The following is a 26,602-nucleotide window of genomic DNA, read 5'->3' as shown; positions in this document are numbered from 1 at the left end:
AGTCTTAGCCTCTTTCCTGCTACTGTGATAAAAACTTCTGACCAAACAACTTTAAGGGAGGAAAATTCGTTTTGGCTGCAGTTCTGAGTTACAGATTGTCACTGTGGGGAAGCCATAGTGGCAGAAGCTTGCAGCGCGGGTCATATTGCATCCATGGTCAAGAAGCAGAGAGACAAATGCATGGTGCTTCTCAGCTCCTTTTTCTCCATTTAATGTAATCCAGGCTTCTAGCCAGGGGATGCTTCTACCCCCAGCGGGCAGAGGGTAGCCCTCCACAGGCGTGCCCCGAAGCCTGTCTTCCAGGTTACTCTAGATTTCTTCTGTCTTGACTGTTAACAACTCATCACACTGGAAATGATCAGACAAAATTGACTGCATTGAGGTGTATACTTAAGGAACATGGCAATATGTTTTTATATGCCCTTCTTCCTTCTTCTTTTCTTTCTTTCTTTCTTTCTTTTTTTTTTTTTTTGTTGTTGCTTGGTTCAGGTTTCTCTGTGTAGCCTTGGCTGTCCTGCCTGGATCAGACTGGCCTTGAACTCACAGCAATTACCCTGACTCTGCCTCTCAAAGTACTAGGAGTATAGGCGTGTGCCATTGTGCCTGGCTAATACACCTTTTCTTAAATGAATCAACTGACTTAAATGTGAGAGCCAGCCTTACTCAGATACATTGTAGTCCTTATACATAGTCTTCAAATTTGTTTATATTTTTTCATACAGTGTATTTTGACCATACACCTCCTCCTCCCCGTCTCCTCCCAGGTCCTTTCCACCTCCCTACCCACCCAAATTCATGTCTTACATACATATTCTTTACACGCCAGTAACTGGCCGAGGACTGAGATTAGGGTTGAGAAACTTCAGTAGATGCTTTCAGTTGAAAACTGACACACCAGATTGCTAAGGCCTGTTAGGGACAGGCATTGGGCAAAAGCATCTGTTACCTTGAGAACCCTTGCTTCAGAAGCTGGGTACTTTGTTTTTGACATTTAGTAATTTTCATGATTTTGGGGAAATGCTAGACAAAGATAGTTTATTTTTTCTATATATCTGTCTATATATCCAGGGGTCTGAAATAATTTATTGAAAAGCTTCTCTTTCCTTGCTCTCTGGAGCTACTTTTGTCATAAAATCAAGTGTCTACATGTCTTTGTATCAGTTTCTGGGCTCTTCTCTGCAGTGTGTTTATTCCTTGACTTGTACCACTGTCTGAACCAGTATGCCTTTAAAATAAGTCTTGGGGGTGCACGCCGTTCACATCTTGGCACTCATGAGTGGAGGTGGGCTGGTCTACCTGCTGAGTTCTACCTGAGGCTGGTCAGGGTTGCACAGTGAGAGCCTGTGCAACAAGACAAGACCAGCTTATTTAAGCCAGGCATGGCGGTGCCAGCTAGTGGTAGTCCTAATGGTGGGGAGCCTGAGCCAGGAGGGTGCTTCTTCCAAATACAAACCTGTGTCATTTTACTGCAGTTGTCAGGAGAATGGCTTAGCGTCTGCTTCAACAAGTGGGAATAACAGGAACACTGCTCAGTTTCTGCCATGTTTCTCTGCCTTCCTTGTGAAACCAAAAAGGGTGGTTTCTGCTTATTGTCTGCATGGGTTTTTCCTCATTTTCAGTTGAGCCCACCTACCAGCAGTCCTCTAATTGTCATCAGACTTCCTGTTACTGAATCTTGTGGTTAATTCTTACTTAACCTATAAGTATGAATCAACCCAATTAGTTACTTCTTTCTTTTAAGCCCTATTTTTTTTTAAAGAGTACTTTGGATTCACAGGAAAACTGAGGAAGGTACAGAGAAATCTCAGGTGCTAATTGGCCTCTAAACATGCACATCTTCCGTTGTTGTCCATTCTCCTACAGGGTGGTGCATTTATTTCAGCTGATGAACTCTTATCAGCAACTGTTGGCACCCAGAGTCAGTGTTGTATCTTAAGACTCAATTTTGTGTTCATCAGCAGACATGGCTAAGTTTATAAGCACATAGATCTGACATTAAAATGTTGTGTTGAGCATTTTCACTGTCCTAGAGTAACCGTCCTCTGCCAGTTTGTAATTCTCACTGTCCTTTATAATTACCTCCCCCCCCCCCCCCCAGGGAGAACAGGGTCCTGTGGCTCTCGGTTGGTTTCCAGCTCATGGTGTGGCTGAGGATGGCCTTCTAGTCCTTTTGCCTGTACCTCTCACGTCCTGGGATTATGGGTGTTTGCCACAGCCAGCTGCCTACTTTTAGTATTGGAGTACTCAGGTTTAGTTTTTGGACCTTTTCTCTGACTATGTGCATTCTCTTAGTTTTTGAGTGCGCTCTGACAGGTTCGTGTCTGGTGCTTGCCCCTTTCCCTGGTCTGTGCCCACGGACTGTCCTTGTGGCCTCTCCCTTAGGACATACTCATAATCTGCTCACGAGCTGTGTAAAGCTGTCATGAGTGAGCCTGCCTAGACAGACCCTGTGCTCTTCTCGATTCCCTCCATGTTATGTTCAGACACAAGCTGTATAATGATTCTGAAATACTAAAATTATGTAACAACTGAATCAAGAAGTACACATTTGAGCTGGGGTGTCACTCAGTGGTAGAGAACTTGTCTGAGTGTATGAGGGCCTCTGAGTCCCATAGGATGTATTTTTAAGTCAATTATTAAGAATGCTGGCTCTAACTTACAAAGATCCCTTTGCTTCTATGTGTTAGATGCTGAGACGAAAGATGTGCATGATTATGCCTGGTGATACGCTTTTATTTTTTGAGACAAGGTCTCATATAGCTCAGACAGGCCTGAAGCTAACTAGGGATGACCTTCATCCGGGTCCTTCCACCGCCTCCCCTGTGCTGTCATGCCAGGTTTGGGGGTATGGTCTTTTGACAGAATCATTGTCACTTTATTTTATTAGTGTTATGGGACATTGAGTCTAGGACTTTGAACATACAGGGTAAATTTGCCAGTGAGCTATATTCTTATCCCCTTCCCCATTTACAATATTTTTTTTGGGGTCAGAGAGATGGCTCAGCATTTGCCACCTGGACTAACAGCCTGAACTTGATTTCCAGGCTCTGTGTGGTTGAAGGGAAGAACTGACTACTGCAGGTTGTCCTCTGTCTTCCACTTGAACGGCATGGCATGTGTGTGTGCCCACTCACAGACACACTTTGGACACACACACACACACACACACACACACACACACACACACACACACTAAGATGTAATCAACAGTTAAATTGTTGTCTTGAGACAAGGTCTTAGTTGCCAAAGATGGCTTTGAACTTGTGATCTTCCTGCCTCATCTTCCTCTGAAGGTGGGTTGTCAGGGCTTTGCCTTCTGGCTTGCCCATTTGGCACTGTAAAGCTTGGTAAAGACCTGTGTATAATAATCAGATTCATTGTATGCCCATCTTTATTAGGATTCTTATCATTAATGAATCTGAAAGATGCTTTTGTACTATGTGTAGGGATAAGACACCAGACTAAAGCCTGTTTCCCTTCAGTAGGTAACTATATGTGGAGCTCCTCAAGGCCCTCCACTTTGGCTATATAATCAGGAACCAAATATCTCTGTCTTTGAATTATATCACCTACAGCCATAGCAGATTACTGAGAATTTTTACTTGTTTAATTTTATTTCCCTAAGCTTGTATTCAGTTTTCCAGAAAGCTGTTTAATAATTCTTATGAACGATAAGAATATTTTAATGGTAAGAATCCTTTGAGGGTTAGTTAGCAATTGCGTTGGATCTAAGAAGATTATTTCCTCAGGTTTTTGAGAGATAGAATATTAATTTAGATTCTCTTGAGAAAAGGACAGAAGCTGACTTTGGAATGCCGGGCAGTTTTTGTCCCCACGGCCCCATCTGTTGTGCAGATAAAGCTGAGTTGCTGTGGTCTGGTGAAGCAGATGGGTGCTGTGTGCTCTCCCAGGGAGCACCTCCCACTCCTCCTCAGCGCAGCTGACAGACTTCAGTTGAGCTGTTAGGAGACACCAGTCCAATTTCTTTCAGGATTTTGAATGTTATCGGGTAGTTTTGTTGATAAGATTCATTTTTTTTATAAGTGCAGAATTACATTTTTCTTGGCTTAAGGGTATTTGGAATTTTTATCTGAGCTTTAAATAAAATTTTACTTATAATGAGCCATCTTTACTAACAAAGTACTTGATTAAATCTTTTATTTTTAATAGTCTCTCTGCTCAAGTTAGTCTGTAATTCATCCTGGCTCAGCATTCCCAGTCCAGTGCTGGAATCTTGTGTGTGTGTGTGTGTGTGCGCGCGCGCGCGCACACACACGTATGTACCATGCTTGGCTATAACGTCTTTTTAAGGGCCCTGCCATTTTTCATCGTGTGAGTAAATGTACTACAATTTAGCATAGCCACACAACTTTTAAAATAATACAGATTTATTATTACTATTATTGTTATTATTGTTGTTGTTGTTGTTAGTGCTTGGGATGGAATCCAAGGCCTCATGCACGTAAGGCAAATGCTGTATCACAGAGCTATACTCCTAGCCTCAGACGACTTTTTTTTCTTTTCTTTCTTTTTTTTTTTTTTTGATTTTTTTCTGTTTCCTTGAGACAGGCTTTCTGTGTGTAGCCTTGGCTGTTCTGGGCTTTGTAGCCAGGCTGCCCTCAGACCCATGAGATCCACCTGCCTCTGCCATGCTCCACCTCGCCCAGCTTCAGACAACTCTTAATGAACATCAAGTAGTTGTCATTTTTTTCCTGTTGTTAAAATAAATACATGAATCTTGTTATCTTTTTTCCTTTTCAAATTAACTTACTCAGATAATTTATATAAAAGTGTGTATTTAAGTGCATCTTTCAATGAATTTTGACAAATGTAAAGACCCATAAATTCATCACCACTGTGTTACAGAACATTGCTGTCATCTCAGAATATAGTTGCCTTTTGACAGTAGGAACAATCTTCTCATTGTTTCCTGTTGAGTGTGTGTGTGTGTGTGTGTGTGTGTGTGTGTGTGTGTAAGGGGGGATTATATGGGTGTGTAAGCCACCTTTCATCTTGTTTACTTGTTTATTACATTTTAAGACAGGACCTCTTAGTTAACCTGAACTACATAAAAACATGGGCATGGTTGTATACGCCTGTGATTTCAGCGTTTTAAGAGAGGAGATAGGTGGTTCCCAAGGGCATGCTGGCTAGCCGTACCAGCCAAGATGGTGAGCTTCCCGTTTAACGGGAGGCCCTGCTTCAAGGCAGTAAAGCACAGAGTGTTATAGGAAAGCACCTGGGGTCCTCTTCTGCCTCCACATGTGTGTGCATAGGTGCGTGCACCTGCATACTCAGCATGGATATTAACACACTGACATATCACTTGATGAGTCAGTGCTGTTGTCATACCTGTAAGTACTTTAGGAATAGAAATGGTTTCACTGGCTAGCTAAATGCCTTCTTTTTAAAATCACTTATAGGAGGCATCAGAATATTATTAGCCAAGTGCTAAAAAATAATTTTTAATTTTTTCTTAATTTATTGCTTGTTTGTGTTCTTTACATTGTTGTTTTTAATTTAAACATAAGTGTAAAAGTGTTTGCCTGAATGTATGTGTCTGCACGCACTGCCTGCATGCTTGGTGCCTGTAGAGGTCAGAAGGTGCAGGACTCCTGAACCCTGCATTGTGAACCACCATGCAGATACTGGGACTGAAGCCAGGTCCTCTGCAAGAGCAACAGGTGCTCTTCACCGCTGAGCAAGCTCTCCAGCCCCTGTCTTTAACCTTTAGTTTCCTTACTTTTTATCTTACGTGTATGTGCTGTGTGTGCAGTGCTCAGGTAGGGTGAAGCAAGCATCAAATCCTCAGAACTGGGGTTACAGGTAGTTGTGAGCCGCCATGTGGATCCTGGGAATTGAACCTGGGTCCTATGGAAGGGTAGGCAGTATTCCTTCCTAATCACTGAGCAATCTTCCCAGCTCTCCTACCTTAAATCATTTTTAAAGGGTTTCAAAAAGTAAAGTAAAACAAAACAAAACAAAACACAAGAAATAATCTGTGCCACAGACCTATGAAACCTGGCATGTTTTCTGTCATTTATTTTGCTCTGTAGAAAAAGTTTTGCTAATTCTTAACGTAGAGCAAGAACTAGCCTATATTTAAGATGGTTTCATCCTTGTAGATGCCTTAAAACAGGAGAGGTTGATAGCAGTGGTTGATAGATAACACATCCGTGGGACTAGTATCCTCCCTCCAGCTACGAGCAGGACTTTATGCACATCAGTCTCTGTTTGAAAAATACTAGTACACAGGGAAGGCCGGTAATGAATAAATTGCCCATTTTTTTTACAGTAATAAAATATCATTGTAGGTTTGGTTTCATAGTACGTTGGTTACATATTGTGTTTTTAAAATATATCTTGTTTTTAAAGCTTACACTACCACAGTTTTAATTGCATATATACAATTAGTTTTATATGAACTTATATCTTTTGCAGGATGACTGTCTTCTGAAAGTGTGGTACCCTATGACTGGCTGGAAGTCTTCAATCATACCTCAGGATAACCATGAAGTGAAAAGGAGACAGGCTTCTACTCAGTTTTCCTTTGTTTACTTGGCACATCCTCGAGCAGTGACAGGTTTCTCATGGCGTAAAACTAGCAAGTATATGCCCAGGTTGGATACATGTTTCATACTACATTAATTTAAAAAAAAAAGACTTATTTATTAATTATGTATATAGTGTTCTGCCTGCATGTATGCCTGCCTGCCAGAAGAGGGCACCAGATCTCATTATAGATGGTTATGAGCCACCATGTGGTTGCTGGGAATTGGACTCAGGACCTCTGGAAGAGCAGAGGGTTGGTGCTCTTAAACACACACACACACACACACACACACACACACACACACACACACACACACAGTAGTTTTTTGAGACAGGGTTTCCCTGGCTGTCTTGGAATCATTCTGTAGACCAGGCTGACCTGGAGCTCACAGAGATCCACCTGCCTCTGCCTCCCAAGTGCTGGGATTAAAGGCGCGCACCATTGCCTCCCAGCTCTAATTTATATTCTTAAATGTTTATAAAAAGAATGGAAATGGAATTTTCCCTGAACTGATATGTACTGACTAACAGAATAGACTGGAATGAAGCTGTCTGAACTCAGGCTCTCCTTCTGTCGTTAGCCCTGTGAGCTTGTGAATAGATGTCTTAAGCTTTCCTTCTCAGTTTTCCTCTCTCTTGAATGAGGGTAATAATAAGTTCCGTTTCAGAGTGGTGAGGCAGATGTGCTTGTGTGGGTGAAGTATTTAGTACAGGCCACAGCACATACTGCTTCCCAGACAACATTAGCTGGTGTTGTGAGAGGCATTAGAAGTGTAAGATCCCAGAAAGGATAGTTTAGCTAGTAAATAGGAAAGTGCAGATTGAGGAAAAGTAACAAACTATTAATAATGTACACGGTGGTAAGAATATAATTTACAGTGAGTAAACTGGCTAGGTTGTGCCTTTTTGATGCTAGGATTACCAGTAGGATCTCAAAGCATTTTACAAGAGTTTCTTAATCATAATATATAATAAGTAATCATTTTCCATAATGTTAACATTACATGCATGTGCAGTCGTGTGTATGTTGAGATGGTGCCATGTTACCTAGAGCTGGGACATATGTGGCTAAAGTATTAATTAGTCATTTCTTTATACCTTTGAGATATTGGCTCTGAGACTTCCCAAAATCTGCAAATGTTCAAGTCCTCTATAGAAAGTGGTACATTATTTACATGTAATGTACAGGTATATTCCCATATATTTTAAGTTGTCTCTAGGTTATTTATGATAACAACTACAGAATAGGTATTACATAATTTTGTAGTTTCTTTTTTTTTTTTTTTACTTTTATTGGTAGAGGAAAATATCATGAAAAAGTGTAAATTTTCAGTATAGATGCACTTTTTCCCCCCAAAAAATATTTTTGATGTGCAATTGGTTGAATTCACAGATTTGGAACCATCTGTTTAGAGGATCAATTATATAAAATTTTCTCATTGTTGTGATATCTCTTAAAAGTACTCAGAATATCAAATAACGTCCAAAAGTACATTCAGATGATTCCTGTATTGTACGTACAGATTTAAGGACACCGTTGGATGCTCAGAAGCTTGCTTAGAAAGGCTTATTCATCTGCTAAAGCATCTTAGAGCAGTTTATACATGACAGAAACGGTACATAATAGGGAGATAATGTAGCAAATTTATCTGTCTCTGGAGTCCAAATTAAAGATTTATTTGATCCATTCAAAAAGAGAGAGTGAATCCTGAATTCCAAATGCCAGAGACTGCGGGCAGTGGTGGCACATACTTGTAATTCCAGCAGGCTAGCCTCGAACTCACAGAGATCCTCTTACCTCTACTGGAATTACAGGCGTGTGCCACCACTCTTGGCTATTTACTTATATGTTTATTTTATATGTAAGATTGTTTTACCTGCATGCATGTCTGTGCATCATATGCTTGCAGTGCCTACAGAGACCAGAAGAGGGCATCGGTTTCCCCTGGAATTAAGTTACACATAGTTTTGAGCCAGTATGTGGGTGCTGGGACTGAGCCCTCGTTTTGTGGAAGAGCAGCAAGTGCTCTTAGCCACTAAGCCATCTTTTTAGTTCCAAGATTTATTTCCTTTTGTCTTATATGTATATGCATTTGCCTGAATATATGCATGTGTACCACATCTTTGCCTGATGTCCATAGATGCCAGCAGAAGGCATTGGGTCTCCTGGGAATGACTTAAGGAGGTTGTGAGCTGCCATGTGGGTGTTGGCAGGGAACCCTTGTCCTCTTCAAGAGTAGCAAGTACTCTTTAACCACCAAATCATCTTCCTATGAGCAATTTTTAAAAAGGAAGAATAATATTTGGAGCCTATAGCTTAGTTGGTAGAGCACTTGCCTGGTGTGTACAAGGCTCTGAATCCAGCCAACCAACCCCTAACCTCCCCCCACCACACACATGGGGGGAGGAGTTCTTTGTTCTTTTATAATAAGCAGTCAATGTATTCAGCTGCTTGGTGTTACAAGAACCTTTTAACTTCCTTTAACTTAATGACATTGATTTACAGTTTGTAATAATACTCTTCTTACAGTCATATTATGAAGATAGATTTTTTTGTTTGTCTATTTACAACTCTTTGGACTGTCAAGATATCATAAATGATAGAACTACTGCCATAAACTAGTTATATTTAATGATTTTTTATTAAGATCACCCTCTAACTTATAGCAGTTAGGCTTCCTTCTGCTCTTTAGTTGTTTAGAAGATTCTAGTGTTCCTTAGAGCCTGGTTTGAAATAGCACATGTACAATTAAGCATTAACTCCTGTAGCTATTGTTTAGACCATTTCCCAGTTCTTATGGTGTCCCAGAGAGCGATTTCAAGCCTTTGGATGAGTTCCTTTTTCTGTATAGTGTTTTATATTAATACTGTCTTAATACACGAAGAGCCACTACAAACAGCTTTAGTTCGTGAATGGCATTGATACTCATAGCGTTATGTTTCTCTTTGCTGCTAGAGGCTCTGTCTGTAATGTCTTACTGACTTCATGCCATGATGGTGTGTGTCGGCTCTGGGCAGAAACACTGTTACCAGAAGACTGCCTCTTGGGGGAGCAGATCTGTGAGACCACTACCTCCAGCACTGCCAGCAACCTTTCTTCTGCTGGAAAACACAAAGACAGAATCCAGCATGCTCTTGAGGTACTATGTGGTCTAAAGTGTAAACTGATTTTCAAGATTTGCCGGATATGGTGCATATGAATATGTGTTGAAGTTAAAACTGGTTTTTTGTTTTTGTTTTTTTCAAGACAGGGTTTCCCTGTGTAACCTTGGCTGTCCTGTACTAGCTTTGTAGACCAGGCTGGCCTCCAACTCACAGAGATCTGCCTGCCTCTGCCTCCCGAGTGCTGGGATTACAGGAGTGCACAACCTTGCCCGGATGTGAATTCTTACTTCATGCTTGTGAAACTACTCAGTGTGTGCTGTTATGAAGCTAAATGTAGTGATTATTTTAGGCATAGAGTCTAGATAAGTAACAAACTTGGTGTTTTAATTTGTAGGTCAAATGTCAAAATCTTATCTGTAGGAGTACTTAGTTTTAACTAGTAAAATATATAAAAGTCCATTGAAATTAATTCTAAATGCTTTGTTTTTATATCATTTTGTTCCTGAAGAATAAAGATGATTGTGTATTAAGATGTCAGGCAGAGAAGCTCTGTGTGGTTGAGCTGGATTTGATACTGCATGCCTGTGATTCAACGACCTGAGAGGCAGAGACAGGAGGATTGAGAACTTGAGGCCAGCCAGGGCTGCAGAGTAATACTCCATCTGAAAACAAAACACCAGGAGCACAGCAAGAACAGAAAGCAACTAACAAAAAATATGCTAGAGGCTGGGCATGCAGTGCACATCTGTAGTTGTAGCACTCAGGAGAATTCCGAGGACACACTTAGCTACATAGGGAGTTGAGAGTCTACCTGGGCTTAGGAAACTGTCTAAAAGCAAACAGCTATTAGACACTTGTGAACTCACATCAGTGCTATACAGTGACTCTGTCTGAACATTTTGAAAGTGAAATAATTTTTCCATTTAAAAAATATAGTATGAGAAGGCTGGATAGATGGTTCAGCCATTAAGAGCATTGTTCTTGCAGAGGACACAGGTTGGATTCCCAGCACTGCACAGGGGCTCACATACATCCTTAACTCCAGCGCCAGGCGATCTCTTCTGATCTCTGTGTGCACAAAGCACTCACATGGTACACAGACATACATATGAGCAAAACACTCATGTACATAAAATAATTGTGTGTGTGTGTGTGTGTGTGTCTTGTGTGGTATACATACTTGTAATCCTAGTACTTGGGAGGTAGAAGCAAGATTATGGAGTTCAAAGTCAATCTTAAAACCAAACAGCAAGCTGGAAGCCAGCCTGGGGCACATGAGACTCTGTCTCAGAATAGTATAGAAAAAACACAATGCAGCAACAGAATAGAAATAAAATAAAAATGAATTGGCATCTAAGATTGTATAAATTATTGTGTATAAAATGATTAGAAATAAAATGAGGCCTACAGAGTATTCAAAGCAAAAGGTATTTTATATAGTAAATATGCTTTAACATGTATATCTGGTGCCCACAGATTTCAGAAGAGGAGGCCCTCGGATCTGTTGAAACTGGAGTCATATGGTTGTGGGCTACCATGTTGGTGCTGGGAATTAAACCTAGACCCTCTGGAAGAGCAGCCAGGGTTTTTAACTATTGAGCCATTTCTCCAGTTGAAAATAGCTTTGTTCTAAAACTATGTTAAGAAAAATGTGTGTTTTGGGTGGAGAGGGGATAATGGAATTTAATCTAACCTGTACAGTCATGTGTGTTTGTATACATCTTCTTTATACAATTAAGATAACTAATGAAATGTTTCATAACTGTTTTCATGCTTAACATGTTACACACATTTTTTATTACTAGTTATACTTGTATTTTATGTACTTAAATAGTTTAGTGACTGTATGGTTAAAGTGGCTTTGTTTTGTCAAGCACAAATATTTTAAGTTTGATAATTTAAGATTGGTGCTCAATATGAGTTTTATATGAAGCAAGCAGGCTCTAGTGGTTGTTTATTCTCTATCATTGGCCACTAATAACACATTTTAAAAAATAGCCAAAACTTAAATGAATTAAAAGTAAGTCAAACCAGTTCAAATATCTTTTTTTTGTTTTTATATGGACATTTAATAGGACAAAGTACTGAAATATTAACTGGGTGCTTACTATTATTTTTTATATTTATACAGCAGGCTTTATTTTCAAGTTATGCTTAAGTGTCTGATGACTAAGCCTTTGTGTCTGTTCTGATGCCTGATACACTTCTTTTTAGCACAGCATGGACGCCAGCAATTTGACAAGCTTTTGCCATCTTTTAGCAATGTTATTAATAATGCTTGAAAAAGTTTTAAAAGGAAAAACCTAGTTACAGACCTACTATGTAGGGCCCATCTCAATGTGAATCCCATAGGTCAGGGCTTAGGGCATAATTGAGTGGTAGAATTTGTCTCACATACTGTGCTTTCTGATACCATCTCCTATGAAACTCCTCATTGCTAGGTTTGTGTAATTGTGCATAGTTTAAAATTATGTTTTGTTCTAAGAGAAAAATAAATCGCATTATGTTTTTATTGAGTGTCAAGTATCTATTGGAAAAAATTTACAGGCAGTTTGGGCCAGGAGGCCTAAGAAACCAGCAGCTCCGTAGCAGGGAGACAGCAGAAAGCATACATTGAAATGATGCTATCTTCTGCAGGACAAGGGGGTGATAGAAAGGAGGACCAGATACATTACGTTAGGAGAAAAGAATTGCTAGCGTAGCGCCGACTACTTACTGACCATGCGAACAAAGGGAAGAAATGGGAAGTTGTGGTATTCGGGCGTGAGCTGTAGACTGAAGAGTGAGGTTGTGATATGCCGAGGAGATTCTAAGAGTGATCAGGGCCCCATGCGAGCAGCCATGCTGGGAAGAGTTTGATCTTAATTTAAACTTTATTTCTTAATTTAAATAAGTCGTACATGCCAGGGGCTTGGGAGATAGATAGTTCAGTGCTAGACCACTGGCCTAGAGGGGTGATGCTTGGGCCCTGTCCCCAGGTGGTGCACATAGATCAGCACTTCAATGACGGCATTTCTGTCTGCTGCAAGTAGGTCCTATTCTGTTTTGCATCCTGTCTTCCTCTTTATAGTGGGGATAATGCATCTTGTAGTTTAGATCAGCATCTAATTCTAAGTGAGTTTTGGGAGGCATTGTTCCTTGGGAAGAAGATTCAGGGACTTTATTTTTGTGGTTCTGAGTAGTAAATCTCTTGAATATGGAATACCTAAAGCACCTCCCTCACTTTCCCATGCCACAAAAGTACTCAGCCTTTGGACCTTCTAAACCTTAACCAGGAGCCTGTGTTCATAGTTTGTAGATACCATGAGTAAGTACTTTTGAGCACCTGCTTTTTGCCTTAAAATATAAAACTTTTTAACAACCATGAAGCATATCAAAAATTGTTCTGGGGGGGGGGAATTGTTCTACTGTAATTAAGAAAGTTTATCTTAAAACCCTGAGTTCCACAGGAAGCCAGTCTTAAAATTCTGAGTAATAGAAAGACTGCTCTGGCTGGCATTTGTTAGAGCTGTCAGAGCTGGGCTTAGGACATCACTTTTCTGTTTTAGACAATACACCATTTGAAGAATTTAAGGAAAGGACAGAGGAGGTCGTCTGTTCTCGTGACTCACACTGACCTGATGCCCGACAAGACCGCAACCCATGAAGTTCAGAGACACATCTCTCACCATGCCAACGCACTGTGCCATTTTCACATCGCGGCCAGCATCAATCCTGCCACAGGTAAAGGATAAGAGTTTTATTTTTAATAAAGGTATTGAAATAAGGCAAATAAATTGAAAAATAGCATTACTTTTGTAACCTTGTTTTTATTTTATGTTGCCCTTTAAAATAATTCTTACAGTGGGACTCTAATAGAAGGTCAGTCTACAGTTGGTTCTGTGTGACGTTAGGGTATAGTTTCCGTAAGTATTTTGAATATTTTTGTCCAGAATATAACAAAGTAAATTAGAACTTTACTTGAGCCTGGGAACACAAATGATCTTAGCTCGGGTGTGGTTAGGATACTCTCTCCATATTTTAACTCTTCGTTTAGCTCTCATTTATAAGCTTATCTAAGTAATTTATATCTTCTATAGCTTATTTTCTATCTAGACTTTCTTGACTTACGCTTAGGTAGAAAGATATTTTTTCTTTCAGCCCTGGCATTGTCATCTAGTTTGTCAGACCTGGATAGAAATTAACAGAAGCAGATTTTATGTTGGCAAAGCATATTTGAAAGCTTCTATTTAAGGACACTCACTGTGTTTTCTTCTGGTCTAAATATATATATAGAGAGAAATGCTATACATTTCCTACCGCATTGATGATAGAACTGTCTTTATATAAATGTAGTCCTACTTTATCAGCTGGAGGTCTGTTGCTTCAGGGTGAAAGAGTTTCATTTTAAATGCTTGTCTATATACTGATGCCACTCACTGAACACAGTCCCTAAAATCTGACCTTTAACAGTGACTGTAGGTGTGTGCTGCCCAGTGACCTTGAAATGTGACTGTTCTGAATTGAGTACTGTACACATTGGATTTTCTAAAACTACAAAAGATAAAATGTGAAATTTCTTGCTAATAATTTTATTTCTGTTGATTACTTGTTAAAATTACATTTTCCATATCTTTGGGAGAAATAAAATATATTACTAAGTTAAATTTGTTTCTTTTAGACTTAAATAGTTACTAAGATTTTCTTCAGTTTATTTATTCACTTTACATCCGAACACAGCCCCTTTCCTCCTCTCCTCCCAGTTCCAGGCTCCCCTCCTTTTCCCTCTTCCTCTCTCCCTTTCTACTCCCCTCCCCCATCAACCCACCCCAGCACCATATCAAGTCACATTAGGACTGAGCTCATTCTCTTCCACTGAGCCTGGCAAGGCAGCCTGCCTAGGGGGAAGTGATCCAAGGCAGGCAACAGAGTTCATGTCAGAGACAGTCCCTGCTCCACTTGCTAGGGGACTCACATAAAGACCAAGATGCATATATTACATCTGTGTCAGGGGCCTAGGTCCAGACCATGCATGCTCTTTGGTTGGCTTCCATCTCTGTAAGCCCTCATGGGGCTAGGTTAGTTGACTCTCTTGGTCATCTTGTAGAGTTCTTGTTCCCTCCGTGTCCCTCTGTCCTTCCCCTCCACTCATCCACAGGACACCTCGGGCTCTGCCTCATGTTTGGCTGTGGGTCTCATCATCTGTTTCAGTCCACTGCTGGGTGGAGTCTCTCTAGGACAGCCATGTTAGGCTCCTGTCTGCAAGTGTAGCAGCGTATCATTAATAGTGTGAGGGATTTGCTCGGTTCCATGGGGTTGGGCTAGTCATTGGTTGGACGTTCCCTCAATCTCTGCTCCATCTTTATCCCTACACTTGTAGGCAGGGTAAATTTGGGTTTAAAGGTTGTGTGGGTGGGTTGGTGTTCCCCTCCCTCCACTAGGAGTCTTGCCTGGCTAGAGGGTGGCCACTTCAGTCTCCATTTCGAATCTCGCTGGTAGGAATTTCAGCTAGAGCTACCTCCGCCCTGTATCCTTCTTGAGCCTACCCTGTCACCGGTCCCCAGCTTGCCTCAGTGTGCCTCGCCCCTCAGCTTCCCTTCTCTCTCCCAGACTTTTCACCTCCTGCCCCCCACTTGCCCACATCTTATCCCCACCCTCATTTCTGTCCTCACACCTTCTCCTACCCAGTTCCCTCTCTCCATCCACTTCCACTGTCTGTTCTGTTTACTCTTCTGAGTGAGATTCAAGCGTCCTCCCCTGGCCCTCCATGTTACTTCTTTGTGGATTGTAGAATAGTTATCCCGTACTATATGGCGATTATCCACTTATTTATGAGTGCATACCATGTGTGTCTTTCTGGGTCTGGGTTACCTCACTCAGGATGATATTTTCTATTGCCATCCATTTGCAAATTTCAAGATTTCCTTGTTTTTAAACTGAGTAGTTTTTCATTGTGTACATGGACCACCATTTCTTTACTCATTCTTTAGTTGAAGGACATCTGGGTTGTTTCCAGGTTCTGGCTGTTTATGAGTTAAAGCTGCTATGAACATAGTTGAGCAAGTGTTCTTGTGGTATGGTGGAGCATCTTTGGGTATATGCCTGGGAGTGGTATGGCTGGGCCTTGAGGTAGAGCTGTTCCCAGTTTTCCTGAGAAAGCGCCAGATTGATTGCCAAAGTGGTTGTACAAGTTTGTACCCCCACCAGCAATGAAGGAGTGCTCCCCCTTTTCCACATTCTCACCAGCATGTGATGTCGCTTGAGTTTTTGATCTTAGCTATGCTGACAGGTGTAAGATGAAATCTCAAGAGTTTGATTTGCATTTCCCTGCTGACTAAAGACACTGTACATTTCTTTAAATGCTTCTTGGTGTTTCGAGATTCCTGTTGAGAATTCTATTTAGCTCTGTACCCCATTTTTTATTTGGATTATTTTGTTTGTTGGTGTTTAATTTTTTGAGTCCTTTATATATTTTGGATATTATCCCTCTGTTGGATGTAGGGTTGATGAAGATCTTTTCCCAGTCTGTTGGCTGCTGTTTTGTCCTATTGACAGTGTTCTTTGCCTTGCAGAAGATTTTCAGTTTCATGAGGTCCCAGTTATTAATTGTTGAGCTTAGTGCCTGAGCTGTTGGTGTTCTGTTCAGGAAGTTGTCTCCTGTACCAATGAGTTCAAGGCTAATCCTCAGTTTCTCTTTTAATAGATTTAGTGTATCTGGTTTTATGTTGAGGTCTTTGATCCACTTGGACTTGAATTTTGTGCAAGGTGATAAGTATAGATCTGTTTGTGTCCTTCTATATACTGATGTCCAGTTAGACCTGCACCATTTGTTGAAGATGCCTTCTTTTTTTCCATTGTATATTTCTGACTTTTATAAAATAAAAAATTAGGTGTCCATAGGTGTGTGGACTTATATCTGGGTCTTTGATTCAATTCATTGATGAACTTGTCTATTTTTTTTTTTTTTACCAATACCTTTTGAGTTTTAGTACTATGTCTCTGTAGTACAGCTTGAAATCAGGGATGGTGATACCTCTAGAAATTCTTTTATTGTACAGGATTGTTGTAGCTATTCCGTTTTTGTTTTTCCATATGAAGTTGAGAAAAAATTTTTAAGCTCAGTAAAGAATTGTGTTGAATTTTGATAAGAATGGCATTGAATCTGTAGATTGCTTTTGGTAACATGGACAATTTTACTATATTAATCCTACTGGTCCATGAGCATAGGAGATCTTTCCATCTCTGATATCTTCTTTATTTTCTTTCTTCAGAGACTTGAAGTTCTGGTCATATAGGTCTTTCACTTGCTTAGTTAGAGTCACACCGTGATACTTTATATTATTTGTGGCTATTGTGAAGGGTGTTGTTTCCCTAATTTATCTTTTTTTTTTTTTTTTTTTTGGTTTTTCGAGACAGGGTCTCTCTGTGTTAGCCTTGGCCGTCCTGGACTCACTTTGTAGACCAGGCTGGCCTCGAACTCACAGCGATCTGCCTGCCTCTGCCTCCCGAGTGCTGGGATTAAAGGCGTGCGCCACCACGCCCGGCTTCCTAATTTATCTTTTAAGCTGTTTGTTGTCTGTGTACAGGAGGGCTAATGGTTCTTCTTCTTTTTTTTAAAAGTTAATTTTGTATCCAGTCACTTCACTGAAGGTGTTTGTTTATCAGATATCTCCCCCCTCCTCTAAATGTAGATACAGGGTGTTATGAACTTACATCTTAGAGTGGCCTTTATTTTGTTCCATAGGTCTGGATATGAGTGCTATGAACTAGCCTTTTTAGAACTGCCTTTCTTATGTCCCATAGTTTTGGATATGTTGCATTTTAATTTTGATTTAATTTTAAAACTATTTTAAGCCAAGCATGGTGGCACATACCTGTAATGCCAGCACTCAAGGAGGCAGAGGCAGGTGGATCTCTGTATGTTCTTAGCCAGCCTGGTGGTCTACAAAGCAAGTCCAAGACAGCCAGGGCTACACAGAACACTATCTCGAAAAATGAAAAGGAAAAAAAAATATTTTAGTTTCCATCTTGAACCATTTTTTTCATTCAGTAGTGAGTTCAGTTTTCCTGAATTTGTATAATTTTGTTGTTGATATACAACAGCCCGTGTTGGTCAGATAGGATATACTGTGTTTATTCAGTTTTTTTTGTGTGTGTATTTGTTTTTGGTGAGACTTGTTTGTGTACAAGTATATGGCCAGTTTTGGAGAAAGTTCTATGAGCTGCTGAGAAAAAAAGTATATATATATATATATTTTTTGTGTTTGAGTGAAATGTTCTGTAAATACCTGCCAGGTCCATTTGATTTATGATATTATTTAACTTTAGCATTTATCTGTGTAGTTTTGTGTGGATAACCTGTCTGATGGCAAGTGTGCGGTATTGAATTCACTCACTATCATTGTGTGAGGTCAATATGTGATTTTTAGCAGTAGTGTTTCTTTTATGAACATTGAGTGCCCTTATGTCTTGTGCACAAATGTTTAGAATTTCAATATATTCTAGGTAGTTTTTTTCCTATGATGTGTATGTAGTGTCCTTCCCTACCTCTTTTAATTAGTTTTAGTCTAATGTTTATTTTGTCAGGTACTAAAATGCCTACACACACTTGCTTCCTAGGTTCGTTAGCTTGGAATACCTTTTGTATCCTTTTCCCCTGTGGTGGTGTCTATTCTTGATGGTAAAGTATGTTTCTTAGATGCAGCAGAAAGATGGATCCTGTTTTCTAAGCCAATCTGTTAGTCTGTGTCTCTTTATTAGGGATTTGAGTATTGAGTATTGAGTATTATCAATGAGAAGTATTTATTGATTCCTATTATTTTGTTGTTAAGATATATGGGCCCCCTCCCTTTTGATTTACTGGTCTGAGATTGTTTCTTGTGTTTTCTTGGGTGAGATAACCTCTTCAGGTTGAAGTTTTCCTTCTAGGCTTTCAGTAGAGCTTTATTTGCTTAAATTTGATTTTATTGTGGAATGTTTTTCTTTCTTTGTCTATTGTAATTGATAGATTTGCTGAGTATAGTAGTCTTAAGTTGGCACCTGTGGTCTCTTAGAGTCTGTAGCACATCTGGCCAGACCTTCTGGCTTTAGAGTCTCCACTGAGAAGTTGAGTGTTATTCTGGTGGGTCCACCTGTATGTTACTTGGTCTCTTTTCCCCTTGTAGCTTTTATTATTATGTTTTCTCTGTGTTCATCATTTTGATTATTATGTACTGTGAGGAATTTCTTTTCTATTTCCATCTATTTGCTGTTCTGTATGCTTCTTGCACCTCCTACTTTAGGGAAATCTTTTGTAATTTTGTTGAAATATTTTCTTTGCCTTTGAGCTGAGGTTCTTCTTTTACTCCTTTTATTCTTTTATTCATAGATTTGGCCTTTTTATTGTGCCCCAGGTTTCTTGGACATTTGTAGCTGGATTATTTTAGATTCAACATATCTTTGATTGGGAAATACGTTTTTTTCTGCCTTGTCTTCAATGCCTGAAACTCTGTCTCTGAGCCTTGTGCTCTGTTGGTAAGGCTTACCTCTGAAATTTTTGTTGTACTTCCTAAATTTTCAATTCTCAGTTGAGGTTTCTTTAGTGATTTCATGTCTTGAACTGTTTACATTATTTCATCCCACTGTTTGTGTTTTCATAGACTTCATTAAGGGACTTACTCATATTCCCTTTAAGGTCCTTGAACATAATCATAATTGATATTTTGATGTTCTTATCTTGCCCTGGTCTTCAGATATATTGCGTTTCTCAGGGCCTACTCTAATTCACTATTACTGGGCTCTGGTGGAGGGATAATGTCTTGGCTGTTAATATTTTCTTTTTGTGTGGGTGCAGTAATGTTATTTATGGTATTCAGCAGAGTAGGGCTCTAGGCCTCTCCTGTTATTCTGGGGGGTTTGAGATGGAAACTGTGAGGGAGATGCTCAGTGTTGGGGGCTGAGTTGAAACAGGGACTCCTCAGCATCCGAGGGCCTCTCTCTTGCTCTGCTGTCCTTGCTGGGGTAGGTGTCCAGGGCTTCTTACTCCTTGGAAGCCATGTAGGCCATGAGATCCACAACCCTGTTCTTGTGAGTTGTCATACTTCTGATTCAAGAACATGGAGTCTTCATCAGAAGAGGTGGAGATGATAACCCTTTTGGTCTCACCTTAAGTGGGCCCTAGCCCTTTCCATGGTGCTGAAGACACAAGTAGACGCCACAACATTCTCAGCACCAGCATCTTCCCATTGTTGACAAGGTTCCTATTCTCAGCCTTGACCATGCTGTTGAACTTGGCCATAGGTAGAGTTGTACTGGAACACATAGACCATGTAGTTGAGGTCAATGAAGGGGTCATTGATGGCAACAGTATCTACATTACTAGACAAGCAGGCAGTCCTGGTAACCAGGCACCCAATACGGCCAAATCCATTCATTCCCTTACCATCGTGTCTAAGGGATGAGAGGCTGGCACCACACAAGGAGATGTGGCTGTCTCTGGATCAAGGATGAGCAGAGAGTCTGTTGTTTGTATTTTAGTGATGGTGCCTAGGCATCTGGGGTTAAGATGACTGAGATGGTCTAGGTGCTTATGTCTGGGCCTGCCTTTGTTGGGTGGGTGTTCCAGTCTTTGGTGTCTGTTGCCCTCTCTGGATCTTAGAAAAGTGTGCTGGCTCTGGTGCCTGGTGGAGAGTGCTCCTGCAGGTTGGTGCCTGGTGGAGAGTGCTCCTGCAGGTTGGTGCGTGGTAGAGAGTGCTCCTGCAGGTTGGTGCGTGGTAGAGAGTGCTCCTGCAGGTTGGTGCGTGGTAGAGAGTGCTCCTGCAGGTTGGTGCGTGGTAGAGAGTGCTCCTGCAGGTTGGTGTGTGGTAGAGAGTGCTCCTGCAGGTTGGTGCGTGGTAGAGAGTGCTCCTGCAGGTTGGTGTGTGGTAGAGAGTGCTCCTGCAGGTTGGTGCGTGGTAGAGGGGATACAGGTGGCCTAGCTGAAAAGACTGAAAGGAGCGAAGGTGGATCCATACCAATATAACAGGTCCCCAGAGACTTGGAGGTATGGTGGACGAGGGGACCCTGCACATAGGTTACAGTAAAGCAAAGCATGATCTGGGGAGACAGGGTGAACGGGCTGGGGGTCCCTGGGTCTGAACTAAGAGCTGGAGTTGAGGTGGGAGGAGGGGCTGTGGCCAGGCTGAGGGTGGCACTGGAGAAACTGTATTGGAGGACAAGGACGGAGGATAAAAATTGCCTACCTGAATCTAGGTCAGAGGTGGCCACGTGTGGGAGGGGTTCAGGGAGAAAGAAAGTATTGTAGGTATTGGCACCTGACAAAGGAATCAGAATGGAGGCTTGAGAGAGTCCACAAAAAGAAGGGAGCTGGGTTTGAAGCAAGGTTCAGCATAGTCAGCTACTGAGATGCTTAACATTATCCTTTACATGCCTACATTGTTGTTTTTGTTATTGTTCACTTTGCTAATGCTACAATGGGGATTGTTATTTTGCTTATATTACCCTTTTGATCTTTTTGACATGTCTTGAGTTTTTGAGGCAAGATCTCTGTTTGTACCCCAGGCTGATCTTGAGTCTGTAACCATTAGCCTTCAGAGGCCTAGGCATATAGGTGTGTGTCATCATGCTCAGTTTGTCCTTAAACTTCTATTATATTCTAAGAATGCCCTGTAACTTAAATTTTAAATGTTGGTGGCTTTAGATCTTTATGAAATTTTTAATCTTTCCAAAGAAGCTTTTCCTGAGTTGTTGACTGTGATAAATACATAACTTTTAAAAATGCATCCTTGTTAGTCTACAATAAATTCCACTTACTTTAGAAAGCTTGGCTTTTAACTGTTTATACTGTGGAACCAGGTGGGCTGGGAATGCACATTGCTTCACAGTGGATAAACATAGAGGATATATGTTCTTGTAGCTATTGAGCCTTGCTTTCCAGCATTATTTTGTTTCATTTTGGTTTTGAAAATCAATCCCACTATAAAGTCCTGGAATTCAGTATGTAGACTAGGCTGGCCTAAAATCCACAGAGATCCACTTGCCTTTGCCTCCTGAGTACAAGGATTAAAGGCATGTGTAATATGCTTGATTCACTTGCATAATGTTTTAAATATGATTTTTAAGTCATTTGGCTTGATGTATTATAGGTACTGTTGCAAATACAATTTGTAGATTGACCAAATGAATTGTTAAATGCAAATAATTTTGTGCTGTTAGGCGTTTTTCCTCATATTTTTCAGGAAAAAAATTAAATTTATGATTAAGCCAAAAGACAAAATTTTTAACTTAAAATTAATAAATTAAATTATTTTATGTGTAGGAGTGTTTTTGCCTGTCTGCATGTGTATTCACCAAAGCATGCTTGGTGTGTAAGGAGATCAGAAGAGGGCATTTGCCTGGGCCTGGAGTTATAGATAGTTGTGAGCCGCCATGTGAGTGCTGGGAACCAATCCAGGCCTCTATAGAAGCAAAAAGTACTCTTGACCACTGAGCCAGCTCCCCAGCCCTAGGCAAATGTCATGCTGTTTATATTATTTATTGCATGTTAATATCCTATTCATTTGTTCCCCCCTTTTTTAAGTTTAATTTTATTTTTGGTTTTTCGAGACAGGGTTTCTCTGTGTAGCCTTGGCTGTCCTGGACTAACTTTGTAGACCAGGCTGGCCTTGAACTCACAGTGATCCACCTGTCTCTGCCTCCTGAGTGCTGGGATTAAAGGCGTGCACCACCACACCTGGTTCATTTGTCCCCTTAAGATACATGTGTATGCATATGGTTTTGTTCTTTCTGTCATATGTGTGTAGTGTACGTGTATATATTCACATGCTTGCATATGTGTAGGGGTGTGTGTGAGTGTGTGCATATGCATGCATATATGCACTCATGAATGTGTATGTCTATAGAAAGGTCCATAAGTGAACTTAGGAGTCTTTTTTTTTTTTTAAAGTTTTTAGAGACAGGATTTCTCTGTGTTTAGCCCTGGCTGTCTGGAATCACTCTTACATTGGGAGTCTATCTTAGTCACCACCCCACATATTTATCGAGGCAGGATTTCTCAATTGAACCCAGAGCATACCAGTGTAGGTAGTCTGGCTCGGCAGCTTCAGGTACCCTGTCTCAGCCATCTGCTGCTGGAACTTCAGGTGGGCATCATGCCCACCTTTACATAGCTTCCGGGGTCCGCACTCTGTAATGCCCGCCTTTACATGGCTTCCGGGGTCCACACTCTGTGATGCCCGCCTTTACATGGCTTCCGGGGTCCGCACTCTGTAATGCCCGGCTTTACATGGCTTCCGGGGTCTGCACCTGTAATGCCCGCCTTTACATGGCTTCTGGGGTCTGCACGCTGCTGCTTTTGCTTATCCGGTAAGCAGTGTAACCGCTGACCACTGACCTGGTTCTTTCCTGTGTTCTTACGCTCATTCCCCTCAACAGTTAGGAAAGCTTTAGACATTCAGCAAAATTACAGGAGTAGGACAGTGAACACTTTGATAGCTGTCACTTATGTTTACCATTAACGTGTGTGTGAGTAGATGTGCTCATGTGTGCGTATGTGTAAGTGAGGTTCTTTCCCTTCATCTTTTCAACGTGAGCTGCAAATGTCATGGGATCTTATCCTTAGGAACTTCAAGTACCTCCTTAGGAGTGCGGAAACTCCCTCACATAATACAGCATCATTACCAGGCGGAGGAACTGTTGAGTCATTCCTTAGTATGTAACATACAATTCATATTTAAAATTCTTGTTATCTCTTACAGCTGTGTCCACCCCCTTTTCTCAAAAACTAAGATTCAATTATGATGTGCTACTGTATTTGGTTTTGAAATTAGTCCTGCAATTTAGTTTCATGTAGGAGTATGTTGTTAGTTCCAAATATTTACATTCACCATTAAATTCAGTTAAAGTTGTTACAAATCCTGGCAGAGTCATGCTGACTTGTTTAGCAACTTTTCTGTGTAAATATGTGGTTAGTCATGTTAAACAGTCGTCAAACTAGTAAAGAAATTAGAGCACCATATTAAAAGTTTAATCTTTTTTTGTTTCCACAGATATTCCAAACGTCCTGGTTGGCACTGCATTTAATATTGATGATGTCAATGGGGGATTTGTAGTTCATTGGTTAAATAACAAGGAATTTCATTTTACATCATCGACTGAAGTATTTATGCACCAATTACGAAAACTTTCTGAGAAACAGTTAGATCATGAAAGCGATGATGCAGACAGAGAAGACGATGAGCGCTCGCAGGAGGAAAGAGAGAGGGGCTTACGCATGAAGCTAGATCATGGTTTGTATCCCTGGCCACGGTCCCCACACGGGGCCCAGCCTTTCTGTGGCCACGGTCCCCACACGGGGCACAGCCTTCCTGTGGCCACGGTCCCCACACGGGGCACAGCCTTCCTGTGGCCACGGTCCCCACACAGGGGGACAGCCTTCCTGTGGCCACGGTCCCCACACAGGGGGACAGCCTTCCTGTGGCCACGGTCCCCACACAGGGGGACAGCCTTCCTGTGGCCACGGTCCCCACACAGGGGGACAGCCTTCCTGTGGCCACGGTCCCCACACAGGGGGACAGCCTTCCTGTGGCCACGGTCCCCACACAGGGGGACAGCCTTCCTGTGGCCACGGTCCCCACACAGGGGGACAGCCTTCCTGTGGCCACGGTCCCCACACGGGGCACAGCCTTCCTGTGGCCACGGTCCCCACACGGGGCACAGCCTTCCTGTGGCCACGGTCCCCACACAGGGGGACAGCCTTCCTGTGGCCACGGTCCCCACACAGGGGGACAGCCTTCCTGTGGCCACGGTCCCCACACAGGGGGACAGCCTTCCTGTGGCCACGGTCCCCACACAGGGGGACAGCCTTCCTGTGGCCCCGGTCCCCACACAGGGCACAGCCTTCCTGTGGCCACGGTCCCCACACGGGGAACAGCCTTTCTGTGGCCACTGTCCCCACACAGGGGGACAGCCTTCCTGTGGCCCCGGTCCCCACACAGGGGGACAGCCTTCCTGTGGCCACGGTCCCCACACAGGGGCACAGCCTTTCTGTGGCCACAGTCCTCACATGGGGAACAGCCTTCCTGTGGCCCTGGTCCCCACACAGGGCACAGCCTTCCTGTGGCCACGGTCCCCACACGGGGAACAGCCTTCCTGTGGCCACGGTCCCCACACAGGGGAACAGCCTTTCTGTGGCCACGGTCCCCACACAGGGGGACAGCCTTCCTGTGGCCACGGTCCCCACATAGGGGACAGCCTTCCTGTGGCCACGGTCCCCACACAGGGGGACAGCCTTTCTGTGGCCACGGTCCCCACACAGGGGCACAGCCTTTCTGTGGCCACAGTCCTCACATGGGGAACAGCCTTCCTGTGGCCCTGGTCCCCACACAGGGCACAGCCTTCCTGTGGCCACGGTCCCCACACGGGGAACAGCCTTCCTGTGGCCACGGTCCCCACACAGGGGAACAGCCTTTCTGTGGCCACGGTCCCCACACAGGGGGACAGCCTTTCTGTGGCCACGGTCCCCACACAGGGGGACAGCCTTTCTGTGGCCACGGTCCCCACACAGGGCATAGCCTTTCTGTGGCCACGGTCCCCACACGGGGCACAGTCTTTCTGTGGCCACGGTCCTCACATGGGGAACAGCCTTCCTGTGGCCCTGGTCCCCACACAGGGCACAGCCTTCCTGTGGCCACGGTCCCCACACGGGGAACAGCCTTCCTGTGGCCACGGTCCCCACACAGGGGAACAGCCTTTCTGTGGCCACGGTCCCCACACAGGGGGACAGCCTTTCTGTGGCCACGGTCCCCACACAGGGGGACAGCCTTTCTGTGGCCACGGTCCCCACACAGGGCATAGCCTTTCTGTGGCCACGGTCCCCACACGGGGCACAGTCTTTCTGTGGCCACGGTCCCCACACAGGGGGACAGCCTTTCTGTGGTGCCTCTTCAAGTTCGAATTCTTCCTTCTTTTCTTTCCCGTTTTGCTTTTCTCTTCCGTACATACCGGTCACTTCTCACAGATCAGGCACTGTGTTCTTGGACACATTACGTAACTCTAGCTGAGGTTTTGTTCTGTTTATGACGTGGACTTGAGCCATGGCCTCACGCATGCCAGGAGCCACTGTGACCTCTGTGACCTCTGTGACCTCTGTGACCGAGCCACTCCCTCGGCCCTTTTAATTTTAGTCTGAGACACAGCGTTCATAAATTGCCAGGCTGGCCCTGAGCTTGAATTCTTTCTGCCTCAGTCTCCTGAGTAGTTAGAATTACAAACTTGTGCCTCAATGCCAGGCAAACTTGTCTGTCTGCATATCATGTTTTATTTGTTTTATTATAGTACCTTAAGTAATGTAGTACTTTGGAAATATGTTTTGTTAATTTTAATAATGAAAATGTGGTGAAATTTTCATTTGTCTAAAAGTAAGAAATATAGTAATTTCAATTCAGTCAAGAAAATACTTTTCCTGACCATAAATTGGAAAGGTAATTTTTTAACTTCTAAAAGGAAGTTTTTTAACTTCTAAATAAATTTTATAGCATTATGTAGTATATATTCTGATAAATATGTTTTCTGATTTAGAATTATCTCTGGATAGAGAATCTGAGACAGGCACAGGATCATCAGAACATGAAGATGGGGAAAGAGAGGGAAGTCCCAGAAGCCACCCACACCTCAGGACCCCAGTGCCCCTGCCAACGGTGCTGCTGGATCGCAAGATGGAAACGCTGCTCACAGAGTGGAATAAGAACCCCGACATGCTGTTCACAATACACCCTGTCGACGGGACCTTCCTGGTGTGGCATGTAAAATATCTGGATGAATATAACCCTGGAATATTCAGACAAGTCCAGGTACAGTTCCCCGATGACGACATTATTGTAGTTTTACAATAACAAGATGCTATATAGACTTCACAGATTCTCAGAATTACTTTAAAAAAATAGTTCTTGTAAGCAACTAGGAAAATACAGATTCTTGTTTTCAAAGGAGA

At 42.3% G+C, this 26,602-nt stretch overlaps 1 protein-coding gene across 6 annotated transcripts in view; it reads left to right on the top strand.

Annotated features, from left to right (window-relative positions):
• Positions 1-26,602, top strand: part of DMXL2 (Dmx like 2) — a 132,179-nt gene that overhangs the window by 29,384 nt on the left and 76,193 nt on the right. For all 6 annotated transcript variants that reach the window (XR_014779681.1, XM_084784308.1, XM_084784307.1 and 3 more), the window contains exons 7-11: positions 6,442-6,620; positions 9,509-9,692; positions 13,206-13,380; positions 23,661-23,900; positions 26,191-26,462. Coding sequence is in view for 5 of the 6 variants with exons in the window: in XM_084784308.1 (XP_084640434.1) it covers positions 6,442-6,620; positions 9,509-9,692; positions 13,206-13,380; positions 23,661-23,900; positions 26,191-26,462 (1,050 nt within the window). In the remaining variant the exon portion in view is untranslated. The remainder of the gene's footprint in view (positions 1-6,441; positions 6,621-9,508; positions 9,693-13,205; positions 13,381-23,660; positions 23,901-26,190; positions 26,463-26,602) is intronic.

Source organism: Acomys minous (genome assembly GCF_964271855.1).
Source record: "Acomys minous genome assembly, chromosome: 5".
Taxonomy (NCBI): domain Eukaryota; kingdom Metazoa; phylum Chordata; class Mammalia; order Rodentia; family Muridae; genus Acomys; species Acomys minous.
The sequence above is the reverse complement of the archived record's forward strand: the minus strand, read 5'-3'. Positions and strand labels throughout refer to the sequence as shown.